Genomic DNA, 18,727 nt, shown 5'->3' on the forward strand with positions numbered 1-18,727 from the left:
TGAAACAAGTGTGCGGAGTGCAACATTCCATTAATGTCTTGACTCACAAGGTTAGTAATATTTGAAAACACATTAATGGAGGTATAACATAAATGTTATATACCCAACTCTGTGAAAAAACACTGTGGGGAACCCATCATTCAACTAACATCATCTTTCATTATGTTAGTAGTGTTAGAATACTGATGCAGAGTCCAATGACAGAAGTGCAGTATGCTCACCTCTGTGAAGCAACACTGCATGGAATGCAGCATTCAGTTACCGTCTTTTTTCACTAAGTTAGTAATGTTTCAAAACACATGCATGGAAGGTTGAGGTAAGTTATATACTCAACTCTGTGAAAGAACACTGTGGGGAACCCATCATTCAACTAACATCATGTTTCACTATGTTGGATTCTCATACACCTTCCCTCTCTCCGACCTTCCTGTGGTCTCTCCCTCCCACTCTCTCTCTCAAATCAATAAATAATTTGGGATTACACTTAAAAGTAGCTGGCAATGAATGAGTGTAATTTGTGGCTTTTCACTTGAATTTACTTTTCTGGACGTTTCTTGTGTTCAAGACTGCAAATATTAGTGGGTAGGTCCCAAATGTCAGTTTGTTGCTTCTAGCAAGAAATTCAGTACTTTTTCATGATTAACAACAATAACTTCCAAAATGATATTTTTGGTTTGCTCTTAACTGAAATGAGTTAGTTTTCTTTTTCAGGCAAGACCCGTTCTTTGGTAGAAACATACTATTGTTAGGAATGACAGAAATAGAAAACACTTTTCTAAAGAAGTTTTTCAGTTAGAAGACGATATCCTAGAAATGTATGACCGCTCATAGAAATGTATGACATCCAGATGGCCACCAGGCACATGAAACAATGTTCTAACTTTACTCACCATCAGGGAGATACAAATCCAAGTCACAATGAGATACCACCTCACACCTGTCAGAAGGGCCAACATGAACACCTCAGGCAACAACAGATGCTGGCAAGGTTGTGGGAAAAAAGGGTCTCTATTGGCTGGTGGGAATGCAAACTGGTGTTGCCAACTAGAAAACACTATGGAGTTTCCTGAAAAAAATTAGAAATAGATATGTTCTACAATCCAGCAATTGCACTCTGAGGTATTTATTCAATGGATACAGGTATGCTGTTTCGAAGGGACACATGCACCCCAATACTTAGAGAAGCAGTATCAACAACACCCAAAGTATGGAAAGAGCCCAGATATCTACAGATAGTTGAATGGATAAACAAGATGTGGTATACATATATAATCAAATATTACTCGGTAAACAAAAAGAATGAAATTTTGCCATTTTACAACTATGTGGATGGACATAGAGGGTATTATACTAAGCAAAATTAGTCAGTCAGAAAAAGACAAATATATGTCTCCACTCATATGAGGAATTGAAGATATAAAACAGATGAACGGATGGGAAGGGAAGCAAAACTAATATAAAAACAGTGAATGGAGCAAAAACATAAGAGACTCTTAAATATGGAGAACAAACAGAGGGTTACTGGAGGGGTTGTGGGGGGGATGGGCTAAATGGGTAAGATTCCTTAATAAGGAATCTACTCATGAAATCATTATTATTCTATATGCTACCTAACTTGGTTGTAAATTTTTAAAAATACAAAATTATAAAATAAAGTAATAAAATTGAGGAAAAAAAAATATGCCCACAAATAGGAAAACTTGAGGAAATGGATACATTACTAGAAATATACACTTGTTCCAAACTGATTCAGAAGAAAATGGAAATTTTTAAAAGAGTGGATATTAGTAATGAAATGGAATCAGTCATAAAAAAAAAAAAAAAAACACCCAAACAAAGCAAATTCCAGGATCTTATATCTTGATTGGTGAATATTATCAAATACTTAAAAGTAGAATTGATCACCATTTTCCAGCCATTCAAAATAGAGGAGAAAATAAAACTTTCTATGTTAGGTTGCAAGTCCAATTTTACACAGATACTGAAACCAGAATAAGACCCTAAAAAGAAATCAAGAACAAAAAACTGCACGTCAAGATTCCAGATGAATATACATCCTAAAATTCCTCAGCAAATTTTCCCAACACGTATTCAACATTCAGTTTTAAAGTTAACCACTATCAACTGTGATTTATTCTGGTGAAATACATGGGTGATATTTTTTTAAATGTTTTATTTATTTCTAGGAGAGAGAGAGACAGCGTGAGCAGGGGAGGGTCAGAGAGAGAGAGGGAGTCACAGACTCTGAAACAGGCTCCAGGCTCTGAGCTGGCAGTCAGCACAGAGCCCGACGCGGGGCTCGAACCCACGAACCGTGAGATCATGACCTAAGCGAAAGTCGGACGCTTAACCGACTAAGCCACCCAGGCGCCCCACATGGGTGATTTTAACTTGCTTTACCAATGATCCATTTGATAAGTCACATTATCAAGAAGAAGGGTAAAAAAATGTATGATCATCTTTAGAGATGATCAAAAGTAATTGACAAAATATGATAGCTATTCATCATAATAAGTGTCAACAAAGAAGGAGTAGCTAGAACTCACCTCACCCTGGAAAAGACCATATAGGAGAAAAAAAGAAAAAAAAACATGCTGTATCATACTCAATGGTGAAAAAGTGATCATTTTTTTTCTTTAAGTTCAGGAAGAGGACAGGAATATCCACTTTCATCACTTTCATTCCACATAGTCCTGAAGTGGTGTCACAGCAATAAGAAAAGGAAATAAAAAACATCCAAATTGATAAAGAACTAAAATTTATTTTTGCTATTGTGATGGCACTATATATACGTAAATTTGGGATACACCAAACTTGGATGGATACATGTGGTATTCTGAGAGAAAACAAATGAAAAAAAAAAAAACCTCATCACAGGTAACAGCTGTAGGGGTCCCCTCAAGTAACAAAATGACATAACTACCAAACTGTAAAACACATGGGCGCTTGCCATGGCCAGGCATGGTGAGGGTGGGGTGGGTAGCATGAGGGAGATCTTTGTGCAGATTAAGCAGTTCCACAACTGGATTGTGCTGTTGGATCCGTGAAGGTACATGACAAACTGACAACCAGACAGGCCCATCATGCCACTGTCTGTTTCCTGGATTTAACATTGTTCTGCAGCGATGTCTGATAATACACTGGGGCAGAGGGTACCTTTGTCAAAGGACTTTTATGTACCACCTGCAGCTTCCTTGGAATCTACATCTATCTACCTGTATAAATACCTGTCATCACATCTCGGAACAGTTATCTAAAGCTAGCAATCCCACTCTGGATCACTCAAGCTCCAAGCTTCCACAGAATAATAATAACCTGAAGGCGTCAAGGAGCAGGTGAGGAGACAGGTGGGGACTGGTGCTGGACTGAGTGGGCAGGTGCTGGCATGTGAGAGACTGTAACCCTGAGGGGCAGAAAAGGCCAGGTGTGGGACAGAAACAGCACACGGAAAACCTTCCTCCCAGAGTCAATGCTTTTCCTTTGAGATGCACAAGCCAGGACCAAGACCTGGCTTACAGCGGACACTCCCAGTTTTCCTGTCTCCTTAAGACGCACCACCTCTCCTGCACCTCTGTGCATCCCCTCCTCAACCCTGCCATTTCCTGCCTTTTACTGACACAACCACCACCACCTTAGGTTGTCTGTGTTTTACACATGAAGGAATAGGGACTAACAGGGTGAGGAGCTCTGGAGTTTCAGCCCATGCAGGAGCCTGATGTTTCTGGAAACCCAGGGTGTGGGGAGAAGGATCCGAGCAGGTGCACACAGGAGGTTCCAAGTGCTGGGATCACATAAGCGACTCACATCCCCCTTCCATCTAGGTGACCTGGACTCCACCGGCCTCCCCACAGGCTCCTAAAATTAGCTGCCCTCATAACAGTTCAGACACACTCCATCTTAAAGGATCAAGCCTCCTACTTCCTATGTCTACCTGAAGTTCGTGTTCCTCCCCCAGAGATGACTTCCTCATGGCTCCCATCAGTTCTACTCAGGTGCTAAGAGCTATTTGCTTTGAGCTCTTGTCCCAAGCCATGGGTCTTCCCCTGCACCTCAGCTGGAGCTACTGGTGTGGCCCGCCTCACTGGGATCTGTACCTCACCTAACCTTCCACTCACATCCGTGGAGCTAAGAAGGACCATTTTCCAGGAGGGTCTGAGCCTGGAACCTTAACCTCCAACTACCTTCTAACCCTCGGTGCCCAATTCATCAAAGAATCCCAGCTCTGCCTCTGTCCAAGTGACTCCTTGGCCAGTGCTAAGCTGGTTTGGATCTCTCCAGGTTCAAAGACATATGGTGAGCCCTGTGTCCAGGTGATTCTTTGGCTAAGTGAAGAGTTAGTTTGGAGCCCTCCATGTCCAAGGGCACATGAGGATCCCTATGTCCAGCACACTCCTAGGCCTATTCCTGAGCTGGTTTGGAGCCGTCCAAGTCCAAAGCCATTCAGTGATCCTTCTGTCCAGGTGAGACCTTGGCTTAGTGCAGAGCTGGATTCGAAGGCTCATAGTCTGAAGGGTCCTGGTAAGCCCAGTGCTCTGGAGACTTGATTGCCCTGTGCTTTGCTGGGTTCAAAATCTCCAGGTCCAAGGGCATGTGTTGAGTCTGCTGTCCACGTAATTCCTTGGCCTTCGGCAGAGCAGTGTTGGATGGTTTCTGGTTTGTATGCTCCTGGCAAGCCTAGTGTTCTGAGACTTGATTGCCTTGTCTCTGCTGGGTAGGTGGTCTCCAGGTCAAGGGCACATGTTGAGCTCACTCTCTAGGTGACTCTTAGGCCTAGTGCAGAGGTGTTTTGGGTGCTTGTGTTCTAGATGCTCCTGGCAAGCCCAGACTTCTACTTGATTTCTCTGTGCCACGTTCTCTTGGAGATCTTCATGTCCAAGGGCACATGGTGAGCCCCATGTCCATGCAACTACATGGCATTGTGTAGAGCTGTGGTCGATAGCTCCAGTTCCATGGTTCATGATGAGCCTGCTCTCCACATGACTTTTTGGCCTAGGGCAGGGCTGGATTGGGTGGCTCATTGTTGGAAGGCTCTTTGCAAGCCCAGTGTTCTGTAGACTTTATTACACTGTGCTCTCCTTCACTGTAGGGTTCCATATTCAAGGACACCTGGTGAGCCACCTGTCCAGGATACTCCATGGCCTAGTGCTGAGCTGGTTTGGAGCCATCCAGGTCCATGGGCAAGTGGTGATCCCAGTCTCCAGGTCACTGCTTGGCCTTAGTGCACAGCTGGCCTGCTTGGCTCATGGTCTGAAGGCTCTGGCAAGCCTTATGTTCTGAAGACTTGAATGCCCTATCTGCTTTGCTGTAGGTCTCCAGGTCCAATCTTCCTGTTCAAGTGACACATTGGCCAAGTTCATAGATGGATTTTCAGACTCCAGGTCCCAGGGCATGTGGTTAGCTCACTGTCCAGGTGACTCCTTGGCCTAGTGCCATGCTGGGTGGGAAGAATCCTGGGCTCATGTCTCTTGGGAAGCCCGGTAACCTGGAGACTTAACTGTCCTCTTCTCTTCTCTGTTACATGGCTCCATATCCAAGGACATGTGGTGAACCCATTGTCAACGACACTGCTTGGCCTAGTTCTGAGATGCTTTGGACCCCTCCAGGTCCCAGGGAAGTGGTGAGCGTGTTGTCCAGATGACTCCTTGGCCTTGAGAAGAGCTGATTTGGAGGATTCATGGCCTGATGACTATTGGCAGGCTCAATATTCTGGTCACTTGATTGCCCTGTGTTCTGCTAAATTGGAATGCTTGTGCTCTGAAAGCCCCTGTAAAGGCCAGTGTCTTGTGCAATCAGTTGCCCTCTCTCCTGGATTGAAGGGCTCGCGGTCTGAGGGCCTCTGGTCAGCTCTGTGTCCAGATGACTCCTTTGCCCAAAGTTAAGCTGGGATGCAGGTCTTATGATAGGGCAAACTCGCCTGGCAAACCTGGTGTTCTGAGGACTCAATGGTGGTATGTGATACTACATTTGAAGCCTTGTGGTCTGTGGGTGCCTGGTCAGCCCAGTGTCGGGGGAAAATTTTGTCCATTACTGAGGGAGATCAAATAGTTCATGACCTGAGGGGCTGTTTCCCAAATACTACCAGTGTCTCCAGTGTTATGATTCCTTCTCCAAGTGGTTATTTGTTTCAAATAATTCCATTACTGTCAGGTGTCAGTGGGCATTGTCCACATTGTGGAAGTCTGGGTCAGTCTGACATTCAGAGCATTGATGTACCCTGTGCTGAGTATTGAAGGATTCCTGCAGAAAAGGGGGGCAAGGCTCCCTCAGAATATGGCCACTCCCACCTGCTAAATAGGAACATATATCTGAGTGGCCCACCCAACCTCATAGCGGTAAGCAGTCCAGGAGTCACCTGGTACAGGTATGTGGGCTCTCAGGACCAGAGAGGCACAAAGGTAGGTGCACACCTGAAGGTAGAATACATAGTGTTAACAAGAGGTCCCAGGCAGGAGGAATGGGAAGGGGCTTACCATCAGCAGGGACAGGGGACAGTACAGAGAAAGTGATGAACAGCAGAAAGAACTGTGGTGGTATTTCCAAGTCTTTCTTCAGTGTGGCCTGATCTATGCCTGGCTTTTCTAACAGCCCTGATTCATCACAATGACTTCCTGTGATGTCAGCACAATTTCAAGGCCAATCATCAGTCCCCTTTCAGATTGGCCTTGTTCAGGTGGCCAATCACGAGGCAGCTCAGCTGGCCAATTGCAGATGGCTTTCAAATTGGCCCTCCTGACATCATTGCCTGGACAAAATATTTTAAAGGAAAATATGTTAACTTTCTTCAAGATGAAAAATTAATATTTGGGATGTATTTATAGTACAGTCATGGTGAGGTTGAAAGTCTCAACTGGTATAAAGCCAAATATGTCACTTAGAGTCACCATTCACTATAACACAACAATATGAGTGAATTCATGGGCCATAAAACTGCATCAAAGTCACAAGTCAGTGGGATATCTAACAACATGACTCCAGAGCAAATGCTACTCTCAACTCATCCATCTGAGCTTGAGAAGAAACCTAAAAAAGGTAAATATTATGTATAGTACATCTTCCAACAATAAAAAACAGGTAAACCTGGAGAAGATGAAGCTGAGTCACAAGTCATTAAATGCTTGCTAAAACCACATTCAGCACTCATTGGAGGGGATACCAAAATCCAGGCTTCCAACACATTTAAAGTGTTGTCCATCATTCAATTAAAAAAAAAACCCTCAATAATCAAGGAAATAGGAAAATGGAACAATAACTTGAAGAAAAATAATTCCACAGCAAAAGACTCCCCAAGTGACAGGTGAAAATATATAGAGAGACATCATCGACAGGAGTTCTTCAGGCAAACAATGGTAGCAGATGGGCACTGTAATCTAGAAACAAATGAAAAGGGTAGATAAGTAAATGGAAAAATATGATTCTTTCATTATCTCATTTAAAATTTTCCTCTACAAGATACTGGAGTGTTTAAGGAAACAGAAAAGCATTAACCTATTGGGTCTACAGCAAGTATCAAGTAAAAGGACAAGAATGGCACAAAGATCAGAAAGGGAAAATGGAAGTCAATTATTTGTTGTGTATATATTTTTCATATATTTAGGTAACATATATTTGAGGAAATATTATTTGATGGCAGAGTGTGACAGACTAAGTAAAGATTCAAGTTTTAAAGCCTCAAGCAACCACTAAGACATGTTAGCGCTCCACTGAAAAAAGGATAGCCAGTAAAGCATTCCTAGATATTGCAGAGGAAATACCAAAACAACATTCATGAATCACAATAAACAGAAGGCTGACTTGGTGGCTCAGTCATGACTGAGGTCAGACTCTTACTCTTGGCTCAGGTCATGATTTCACGGTTTGTGAGATTGAGCCCCTCACAGGGACAGCACAGAACCTGCTCACATTCTCACTCTCAAAATAAATAAGCATTAAAAATAAAAATAAAGAAATAAAGGGAAAAAAGAGGTAAAAACAGAACAGATGTGACCAACATAAATAACATCAACACGAGAGATTGACTAATAGTTCCAATCAAGAAAACAGCCTAACTGATCCTCAAAAATCAGATTGTTGAATAGAATAAAGAAACAAGTTCTTGCTATGCCAAAGAAAAGCCCTTTAAAGAGATGGACACGATAGGTAACAATTAATGAAATGGACTACAATAGACCATGCAACACTTACCATAAGAACCATGAAATGTGCATAATTTTATGAAAGTAGACCTCAAGAGAAGGAATGTTTCATACACGAATGAAGGGCCAATTCAGCTAGAAGACATATTCATTCTGTGTATTCACCTAATTGACACCTTGGGTTTAGATAAAATGAAAATTGATAAAACAAAAAAGAGAAATACAAAAATTGACAATTTAAAATTGAGATTTCAATACTCCCCTCTCACTAGTCGAAGGTACACAGAAAAACTCAGGATTTGAAATATTTCAACATTACCACCCATCCTGACCAAGGAGTCATCCCTACAATGCTCTACAACATGGCAGCAAATCCATGTTCTGTTCATGTCCACAAGGACCATTCATGGATACAGAACATGTTTGGGCCATACAACAAAGTTAATGAATTGATCAGAAAAGAAATGACAGAATTTGTCTTTGACCACAAATGACTGAATTAAAAATACATAACAGCTGTCTGGCAAGGTCCCAAATATTAAGCGAAATGTTTTGAGGTGACAAATAAAAAGCTGGGTGAGAAATTGAGAAAATCATTCACATCGATGTTCATGGTTTCAATGAGAAAGCAGACCCCTAGAATGGTCTGGAATGAGTTATTTCAGGTGTTGCCATGCGACTGCTTCCCCAGGCACAGCGCTGCTTACACTGACTTGACTCTGGGTGTTGGAGCTCTGTCTTGGCCTGATATCCTTCTGTGAGTTTCTTGTGGGCACGGCTGGTTCCTGAACCTCTTCCCTGCTCAACACATGGAGCACCCACTCAGACACAGTCACTGGGCAGGACGTAGAGAAAGGCTGCCTGGGGACCCGAAGTCTGCTGTCCAAAACCATGGTTGAGTGTTCTCTATGCCACACAGGCAGAGGGGAAGTGTTCATGGCTCTAGACTCAAGGCTGATTCACATTAAACTCTGTCATCTCCTGGCTGGGTGACACTCAAAGTCCTGAATGTCCTGGGTTCCTCATCTCTGAGATCGGGAAAGAAGTCTTGCCTACAGGGAGAAATAAGATTGGATGATGGAGTGGAGGATTGTAATTGTTTCTGGCTGCCCAGTATCTGAGTCCCCTCCTACCACAGAGACTGATAGCAGCAGAGCCACTCGTCCAGTCCCCCTTGAACCAGGACAAAGGCTTGTGACTGAGTCTCCACTGCGTGCTGTGCAGAGAGCTGAGGGTTTACACACAACACGATACTGAATCCAGACAACAGTTCCTCAAGTGGTTCCCTTCATTCTACAAAGCACCATTGAGAGTTTTGGTGTCCTGCCTGTGCTGACACAGCTGGTGTAAGAGTCAAGACTGTGACCAGGTCTCATGTGATCCTACTTCCACAGCAGATAAACAGTCCAGAGGAAACACTCCCAATAAATTGTTCTTATAACTACTATTAGAGACATGCACCTTAGAAAGTCTTACACAAAGTTCTCTTCTAAAATATACCAGTGATTTAACATCATGTCACTCCACAGGCATTTACTGAGTGGAGTTTTCTCTTTGGGGGTTGGCATGGTGCCACGTGATTTAAACATACTCTTTGATCTCTAAGAACTGATATTCTGACATCAGGCTTTGCCTAACATGTAAGGCTGTCCATGTCAAACTAGGGACACTTCTGCAGGAAAGAGAGGCCATTGTGACAGACAGGCCACCACACCGAGCAGGCTTGTGTCTCACACAACTGACCTCTCAATACAAAGGTTAGAACAGCTCATTTTCCACTGGGAGAAGGGAGCAATATGTTGAAAAAATAATATTCCAGAAATGAGGAATATGGATCCTCCCAAAGATGAAATAACTTATATTCATAAAATTATGTTTTTTTCTTTTAGCAATGTTCACAATATGTGGATTTTCTTGAAGTTTATTTATTTGTTTGTTTATTTTTGACAGAAAGAAACTCTTGGGAGACAAGGCATAGAGAGAGGCAGAGAGAGAATCCGAAACAGGCTCACTGCTGTCAGCACAGAGCCCAATGCGGGGCTCAAACCCACAAACTGTGAGATCATGACCTCAGTGGAAACCAAGCGTCCCATGCTTAACCACTTGATCCACCCAGAGGCACCCCAATATATGGAATTATAGAAAGGGGCTTCTAAAGAGTTATAAAATGTGATTATAATTTCATAAAAATAAAGCACTGTGATTTTTTTAAAAAATTTTTAATGTTTTATTTATTTCTAGGAGGGAGAGAGAGAGAGACAGCGTGAGCAGGGGAGGGTCAGAGAGAGAGGGAGTCACAGACTGAAACAGGCTCCAGGCTCTGAGCTGGCAGCCAGCACAGAGCCCGACGCGGGGCTCGAACCCACGAACCGCGAGATCATGACCTAAGCGAAAGTCGGACGCTTAACCGACTAAGCCACCCAGGCTCCCCAAAGCACTGTGATTCTAATTCACAAAAGAATATTAAAACGGAAGTTGGAATATAGTCCCCAAAGCGCCAGTAGTGACTTCAGCGCCTGGGTCTGCCAGCGACTTTAGGTCTCCAGCCCCCTATGTGTTGTCTACACCGCACTTCTGCAGCTTTAGAGCCCCTGCACAGCATGCACACCGACTACCCGAAAACGGGTTCAGCCTCGACTGTTTCTGGAGGCAGCTGGCTCCCAGGCCGGACTGGGGTTGGGGAATGTGCTCAGATTGTATCTAAATGACCTCAGCGACGGGCACCTGGGTGGCTCTGTCGGCTCCGTGTCTGACTTTGGCTCAGGTCATGATCTCACGGTTCGTGGGTTTGGGTCCCCCGTCGGGCTCTGTCCTGACAGCTTGCTAAGAGCCCGGAGCTGCTTCTGATTCTGTGTGTTCTTCTCTCTCGGCCCCTCCCGCGTTCGTGCTCTTTCTCTGTCTCTAAATAATAAGTCAATGTAAAAAAATTAAAAAAAAAAAAAAATAAATGATCGCAGCAATGCGATGCTTCAAGTGAAACTCCAAACGACCTGGGTTCTCACAGAAGTATGGCCATCAGGTGTCTAAGGACACAAAGTGTTTTTTTTGGAGGGAAAGATCCTTTCCCGCTAGACAGTCCACAGCCGGCGCGGGCCCTGCTCCCGCCAGGCTCCCGTTGGGCCAGAACGTGGGAGTCCCCCCTACCCGTTTCTACCCGGGCAGAGCTTCCGAGCGCACCACCAAACGTGTGGCGGCACTTCCGGCACGCTACCCCGCCACACTTCCGGCACGCTACCCCGGGCTTGACCAACTTCCGGGCTGGTTTCCGGGCTTGGAGCTGAGACCAGGTGCTCCGCTCGCTACAGCGTCCAAGCAGAGTTACTGAAACTCCGCTTTGAACTCCGCGGTTCCCAGAATTACACAGAAACTATTTTAAATTTCATATGGAAAATAACGCGGAAGAATCGTCAACAGGAATTATTTATGAAAAAAGAATGACAAGGGGGCTCCCCTGCCGGATGTTCAGATCAAGGCGCGGCCGGAAGAGGGTCTCCCGGGGGAGCTCGGGGACCCAGGTCGTGGGTGAAGGGCGGCGCCCCCTGCTAGGGTAATGACCTTAGCCCCTGTCTCCGTGAACACACAAATTCAGGACGCCTTGGAAATCATAATGCAAAACGAATAAAAATGGTGAAAATATTAGCAAAGAATGTGGATATCTGTATAACCTTGGAGTAATGAAGATTTTTTAAAGCAAGCGTATTAAGAGCATATAGGATTTTTCAGACAGATAAAACAACTCTGGTAAGCTTACACCCTTACCTACGTGTAGATGAACTCGGGTCATCATCTGCCTGCTGTGGGCGATAAAAATTCATAAAGTGAAAAAATTGTTGACACTGAGCTTGATACAAATATCAAGTCAGTTAGTAGTTAATTTTGAGTAATGGTAACTCAGAGTCTCCTGGGTCCTGGGAAAAGATCTCACTGGGTGGATAGCATACCTTTTACATGAATAACCGTGTTCTCACTACATAGGTAAGAAAGTGGAAATGGGATTGCTGATTTAAATGGTAAGTAATATATCACATTTTAAGAAAACACCTAACTGCTTCTCAAAGTGACATAATTTGATATTCACGCTAGTAAAGTTTCATATCTACAGCTTATGAACACTTTATTGTTGGTCCTTTTGATTCTAGCCATTCTAATGGGTGTGTAATGGTACCTCACTGTGGTTTTGTTTTACTAATGGTAAATGATGCCGATGCGCTTATCTGCCACCCTTGGGCCCTCCTTGGTGAACAGCTGGTTCATATCTTTTGCCCATTTAAAAAGTTAAAACACTGGGTCACTTTTCTTATAACTGAATTTTGAATTCTTTAAACTGGACACAAGTATAGGATTTATAAATATTTCTGCCTTTGGCTTATATTTTCATTTTCTTTTTTTTTTTAATGTTTTATTTATTTCTAGGAGAGAGAGAAAGAGAGAGACAGCGCGAGCAGGGGAGGGTCAGAGAGAGAGGGAGTCAAAGACTGAAACAGGCTCCAGGCTCTGAGCTGGCAGTCAGCACAGAGCCCGATGCGGGGCTCGAACCCACGAACCACGAGATCATGACCTAAGCGAAAGTCGGACGCTTAACCGACTAAGCCACCCAGGCGCCCCTATATTTTCATTTTCTTAATGGTGATCTTTTGAAAAGCAAATGTTTTTAATTTTGATGAAAAGCAGCTGCATTAATATATGGGCCTAAAAGGAGTCAGCCCTGCTGGCTTGATTCTATGAATAGTGAATGTACAAATGATATAACACACAAGCACATCACACACCAAACACACATGTATTGTGCTGCATACACCATGCATGTGCACACACATACACTGCATCACACACACCATGTACACATGCAAACAATCATATGCACTGCATCACACACACACACTCGGTCACACAAACATGCACCAAATCTCACACTAAACACACAAACAAAACCACACAATGCACTGCATCACATATTATGCACACACAACCACATATATGTGCATTGCATCATACACATCATGCACACATGCAATCGTGCACTGCACCTTACACCAAACACACGCGCGCGCACATTGCATCATACACCATGTAGCTTCACACACAAACATGCACTGCACCGCACACATGCTGCACTTCTTACACAGACATGCCCTATACCTCATGTTAAACGCACACCAAACACCCCCATACACACCGCATCACACACACTACATTCACATACATACACACACACCTGCACTGCATCACACACCATACACACGCATGGACACATGCATCACATACACAGACTCACATATATACACTTGTGCTGCATCTCACACAGCCACGTGCACACATGGGCACACACAGAATCAGAGGATTGTGCCAACACAAAAGCAAAGGCCTGTGTTTGAGAAGTCCCAGTTGCAATGACAGTGGGTGCTGCCCCAGGCCTGGATAACACAGATGGTGAAGCATCAGGGCACCCGGTACCTGTGGCATCTTTACTTTAATGAACAGTGGTTCAGGTCCTGCTGAAACTTTTGGAGTCTTTTGAGAGTGGCCCTGCGTCAAGAACTCATATGTGCTCAACTTCTTGGACACTAGAAAGGCGAAAGGATGAAACGGGCAGTTACAATTATGCAACTGGGCAAGTGGTCTTCAGGCCATGACCCAGCCTTTCAGGGACCCTGCAGGATGCCAGCAGCTGCCTACTAGCCTGGATCATGGGGGGCTGCTGCACGGCCACTCCGGGGCCCCTCTGGTCTGTGGGCGGTGGGCTGCAGCTTGTCACAGTCCGGAGGCTGCTGGGCACCCACCTCATCCCAGGACCTGCCTCACAGGCCCGCAAAGCCAGTGTGGACCCAGACACTGGCTCTGGCACTGTAGCAGAAGCACCACGGGCCACTGAAAGGGCATCTGAGACCTGTGTCTGTCAATAGACAGCACCGTCCATGAAACGGGTTCTGTGCCTGTTTCAGCATGTGCTTCAGCAGAAGCGCCAAACCTCCCATTTCTCTTTCCCCAAAACCAACAAACACAAGGACAGATGGTTCCTAATTATTTCTGGAAATCGAGAAGGGCCACCCACAGAAGCCTATTTGCAGCTCTAGGAGCAGACGGAGGGTGACCTCTCCACACCCCCAGTGGAGCCAGTCCCTGTCCCTGGGTGGTTTGTTCAAGCACATCTGTCTGTGTTTGCTGTGGCTTCCTGATGAACCGCACCTGGCTCTTGCTACCTTCATCCACATCCCTCAGAACTTGCCTTTGTTAAGCCACAAAATTGCACCAGGTCACATGCTCGTGAAAACACTCATTCTCTTGCAGGGATTTGCATGGGTACCATCGCCATCAGATGGCAAGTACACACTCACCCTCATTTTTGTGTATATGCTTTCATCTCATGGTAAAGGAGGAGCTGTGGCAGGGGAGGGAGGCCAGAGTGCGGTGCGCACTGAAGGAGTGTCCAGCGTGTTCCTTCCGGTGACACTAGGCACCAACAAAGCAGCCCAGGGCCGCTGGCCTGGGACGCTCTCTGCCCCGCTTGTGTAGAGCTGGCTTTCCCCACCCTGCTGCTGGTACCCCCACATCTGTGCATTTCCTTTGGAGGTCTTGCCATCACCAACGCTGTACTTCGCTCATGCTGCAGCCTCGTCTGGATGTCATTCACCCAAACTTCAAGATGAGGTATCCAGCTTCCAGCAGCTTCTTACGGGGGCCCCAGCACTCCCCCAACCTCAGGGTGTTTGTTTAGCGCCATCCCCTGGAGAGCAGTACCAAGGTACCAGTGCCTTGCAGAAGAAGTGGGGGTGGGCATCACTTCTGTGACTGGGCTACGAAGCCTGGCTCTGCCTTTCTGCTGCCCGATGCTCTCTCTTGCTGGGGTGCCCACGGTGGCAGGAGGCACTGGCCAATGACTCATGGGGAAGTGAGGCCAGGAACCGGCCTGCCAATACCCTGGTAATGAGCCTAGATGTGAGTTCCAGTCGGATGAGACCACAGCCCTCCTCACACCTGGTGGATGCCTTGCGGCAAAGCAGGGCCTGTGAAGCTGGCTAGGCTGTGCTGAGCCCAGGAGCTACAAAAACTGCCAGGTAATGACTCTGTTATTTCAAGCAGAATAAGCTGACTATAAATAATAGTTAATATCCCAACTTTGTCTGGAAGTCTGTGCTTTGCTGTCTAAATACTCTGAAAGTGACACCATGAACCCTCACCTCAGTGTGTTTCTCCTTCCCATGCACCCAAGGTGAGTGTGGAACCCTCACCCTCCGGATTGCCTTGGTTAGAGACCTGTGGTCCCTGTCCCTGGATCTCCCATTGGCTGACTGTCCCGTGGACCTGTTCTCCAGTATCACACCCATCCATCCTGAGTGGCTGCAGTGGACTTCTGGACCTGCCCACCCTGCCGCCTATCAGCTGTCATGCACGCTGCCGCTGGGGGACTGTTCCCAAGTCCACCCTTGTCCCCACTGGGCAGTGTGTGGAAGCCTTAGGAAGGGCCTGGGCTACCGGCCTCTGGCTCCAGGTGCTGATTTGGGCCCTGAGGACACCCCCTGTGCCAGACCAGCTCCAGCAGCCACAGAGAGAGCCCTGCTGCTGCCCTCTCCCTTGCAGAGGCTGCAAAGAGAATTCGTGCCCTCCCACGTGCAGGGCAATGGTGGACCTTGCTGTACGCAGCACTTCATGGCCTCCAGGAAATGGCCGGTGTCCCTGCAGCGAGGTGGGTCAGCAGATACCCTGTCCCTGGCTCATTGTTTTTCATTGTTAAGATTTGGTGCTTCTCTAAATCCCCTGCTCTTTTTTAATAGTGCCTGTTCTTGCCTTACACATTCTACCCCCCCTTCTCTAACTTATTCCTAGTCACTCTCGTGTCTTCCACAGGCCTCAGAGCAGAATTAGCCCTGCTGTCCCTCTAGAGGTGTCTCTTCCTGTCCTGTGACTTGTCCAGTGTGCTCTTCCCCAGAAGGGGACAGCAGATCTTGTCTTGGGACACGTGGGAACACAAGGCACAAACACCAGAGTGGGGGCCAGGACACGTACTTAAGTAGACGTGGAAGATGAGCAGGTGTCCAAGCATCACGAGGCTGAAGATCGATAACAACAGCACGAAGAGCCCAATGCCCAGGACCCCCAGGGTCTTCGTCTTTACGGGGAACAGGGGCAGGAACAGCAGCCAAGTGTTGGCATCAGAGATGTCTGCGGAGGCAAGGGAGACACGTGTGCGTCCAGCACCTGGGGCGTGGCCAGCCTCTCCTCTGGGGAGCATGCTCTGAAATGGGGGAGGGTCGGCAGACGGAGGAAGCCCCTTCCCGCCAGGGTGTGTGCCCTACACCTCACCCAGGTGCCCCTGTGGCCCCCTGACCAAGGCAGGTATCACAGCCCCACTTGACATGTCTGGAAGGTGAGGCTGGGAGAGGATAACTAAGTGTCCAGGTGGCAGAGCCTGACCCCCTGTCTGGCCCAACACCCACCGTTTTGCAGGCCACGCCACTGTGCTGGGCCCTCCCTGTTCTAAACCAGCTACCCTCACAGGGAGCTGCAAGGTGGTGGCCTACGCCGTGGGCAACTCCAGGACCTGGTCCTCTGGGCCCCTGGGGACGCTGACACGTCCAAACTGAAGTGTGAGGAAAGCACTGAGGGATCTGCAGGCAGGCCCATGGAGACAGAATTCCAGCTGGAAGGCGCCCACCCCTCACGGAGACCAGGAAGTACAGACTCCAGGCCCCTCTGTGGCACGGAAGGTGGCTACAGGCCCGCTGTGCTGTGTGGCCGTGGGCCTCAGGGACTGCGGCATAGGGAGCGTGAGGCTGGCTGCACCATGGTGTGGCCGGCCACACGCTTGTCCCCTGAGCTGGTGACGTCTCAGTGAATTCCCACTGATGAGAGCAAAGCACCCCAGGGAACTGGCAGTTAAACCGCCCCACAGAATCTTCTAGAACAGCAAACGCAGGAGACTGCCTCAGTCATCAGGCATCATGTGCAGCGGGACCACGACAGTTCCAGCACCACAAGTCCCAGAGAAGCACCTGCCGGGGCCACGCTGCCCTCTGTCCTGACACTGCATGACAGCAGGAGCCCCGCCGATGTCCACGCTGGGAGGAAGTAAGGACACGTGCTGCAGAACTTGGGAGTGCAGAGTTGCCTCTTACCACGTGCAAGCCACATTTCGGAGTGTGTGGGGGCCACGAGAGGCCCTGTGAGCAGGAAGGCCTTCACAGGGAAGCCATAGCACCCACCCATGACTGCTCTGGAGGGAGCAGGCACCACCAGCCGCTCTGCTCAGGCTGCGTGTGCGCACCGTCAGGAAGGGTGGCAGGTGGGGCCTCATGCTGCTGGGTGGGGCCTGGTCTCACTGAGACCCCCACTATTCCCTTTTATCATGGAAATAGCCAGGATGCACTTCAGAGTAGTGCTGGTTAGATGGTCCATCCCACAAGGGATGGGATCGTCCATCCCAAGTACAGTGTGGGCCTGGGGGTGAAAGTGCACAGGGCGGGGTGCCCCTCCAGGAAGAGGGTCAGCTGTGACATGCTCACAGCTCAGAGAGGCCTGGGCTGAGAAAGGAAGCTTTGCTCTGCACCCTGAGGGCTGACATCCCCAAACACTCAGGACAGACACAGGAGGTGCTCCGCCTGGTGTCCTCCCTGCATCAGCTCCCTGCATCAGTTTCCAGGGCTGCCATGACCGATGGCCACAGACCAGGCGGTTTCAACAACAGAGATGGAGCCCCAAAGTCAGGGTGTTGCAGGGCCCTTCTCCCTGCAAGGCCATAGGGGAGGATCCGTCCTTGAATCTTCCAGCTTTCGGGATCTGGGCAACGCTGGGCTTGTGGCCGTGTCCCTCTAGTCTCTTCTAAGGGTATTTTCACTACCTCTAGGACCCCACACATTCCTGGGTAACCCATCATGATTGCGGGATCCTTCATCACATCTGGAAGGATTCTCTCCCCAAATAAGGTCACAGTCACAGGCCTGGGGGTGAGGTGATGGACAGAACTTCGAGGCCACATCCAGCCCCACATCTGTCCCCAAGGCCAGGCTCCTGGAGCCACTCAGCAGAGACCTGTAGTTACATGCCATCCACAACCTTTCTCAGGCAGCCCTGCCCTCCTGTCCCATGCTGCTCCCTGCTGTGACCAATGGCTGCGTGTCAGGCACGGGTCCCTGAACCTGCATACTGGTGCCTGGGGGACTGCTGCCCTCCTTCCCATAACCGTGGCTCACCCATCTGGGAGCAGGCCAGGCCGACACCCTACAGGAGGAGAGCTTTACCCAAAATACAGCTGGAGGGAGAAGCCGATGCCACGAGTGACCTGAGAAAAAGCCCCAACTGAGAGGAGCCATCCCATACTTCTGTACATACTTTTGTAGTGGGGGTGCGTGCGCAGCTGTGCCGGGTTGATGAAGAACTGGATGAAAATGAACAGCAGGATGGTGATCAGGCAGAGCAGGCTGATGGAGGCAGAGACCAAGGAGCTGAAGAAATACCTGTGGGAGAGGCAGGGCCAGGCTCAGGTCTGGGGGTTGGGGGGATGTGCTTGCCAGCTCAGGGTGTCCCTGACCCTGAGCCCAAGGCCCATCCTTCTTCCGGTCTTCTGTTGCCTGAGCTCTCCAGGGGACACCCTGAGGGCA

At 47.7% G+C, this 18,727-nt stretch overlaps 1 protein-coding gene across 12 annotated transcripts in view; it reads right to left on the reverse strand.

Moving 5' to 3' along the window:
* LOC144240413 (palmitoyltransferase ZDHHC11-like) overlaps positions 1 to 18,727 on the reverse strand; it is a 44,201-nt gene that overhangs the window by 6,634 nt on the left and 18,840 nt on the right. For 7 of the 12 annotated variants that reach the window (XM_077774716.1, XM_077774715.1, XM_077774721.1 and 4 more), the window contains 3 exons: positions 18,459 to 18,583; positions 16,137 to 16,292; positions 13,587 to 13,696 (listed from right to left, as the gene is read on the reverse strand). In XM_077774716.1, coding sequence (XP_077630842.1) covers positions 13,587 to 13,696; positions 16,137 to 16,292; positions 18,459 to 18,583 — 391 coding nt within the window. Of the gene's footprint in view, positions 1 to 7,283; positions 7,368 to 8,718; positions 9,185 to 11,891; positions 11,927 to 13,586; positions 13,697 to 16,136; positions 16,293 to 18,458; positions 18,584 to 18,727 lie in introns of those variants that run through there. The other 5 variants (XR_013337711.1, XM_077774724.1, XM_077774723.1 and 2 more) reach the window with 3 other exon arrangements.

Source organism: Crocuta crocuta, unplaced genomic scaffold (assembly GCF_008692635.1).
Source record: "Crocuta crocuta isolate KB4526 unplaced genomic scaffold, BGI_CrCroc_1.0 scaffold277, whole genome shotgun sequence".
Lineage (NCBI taxonomy): Eukaryota > Metazoa > Chordata > Mammalia > Carnivora > Hyaenidae > Crocuta > Crocuta crocuta.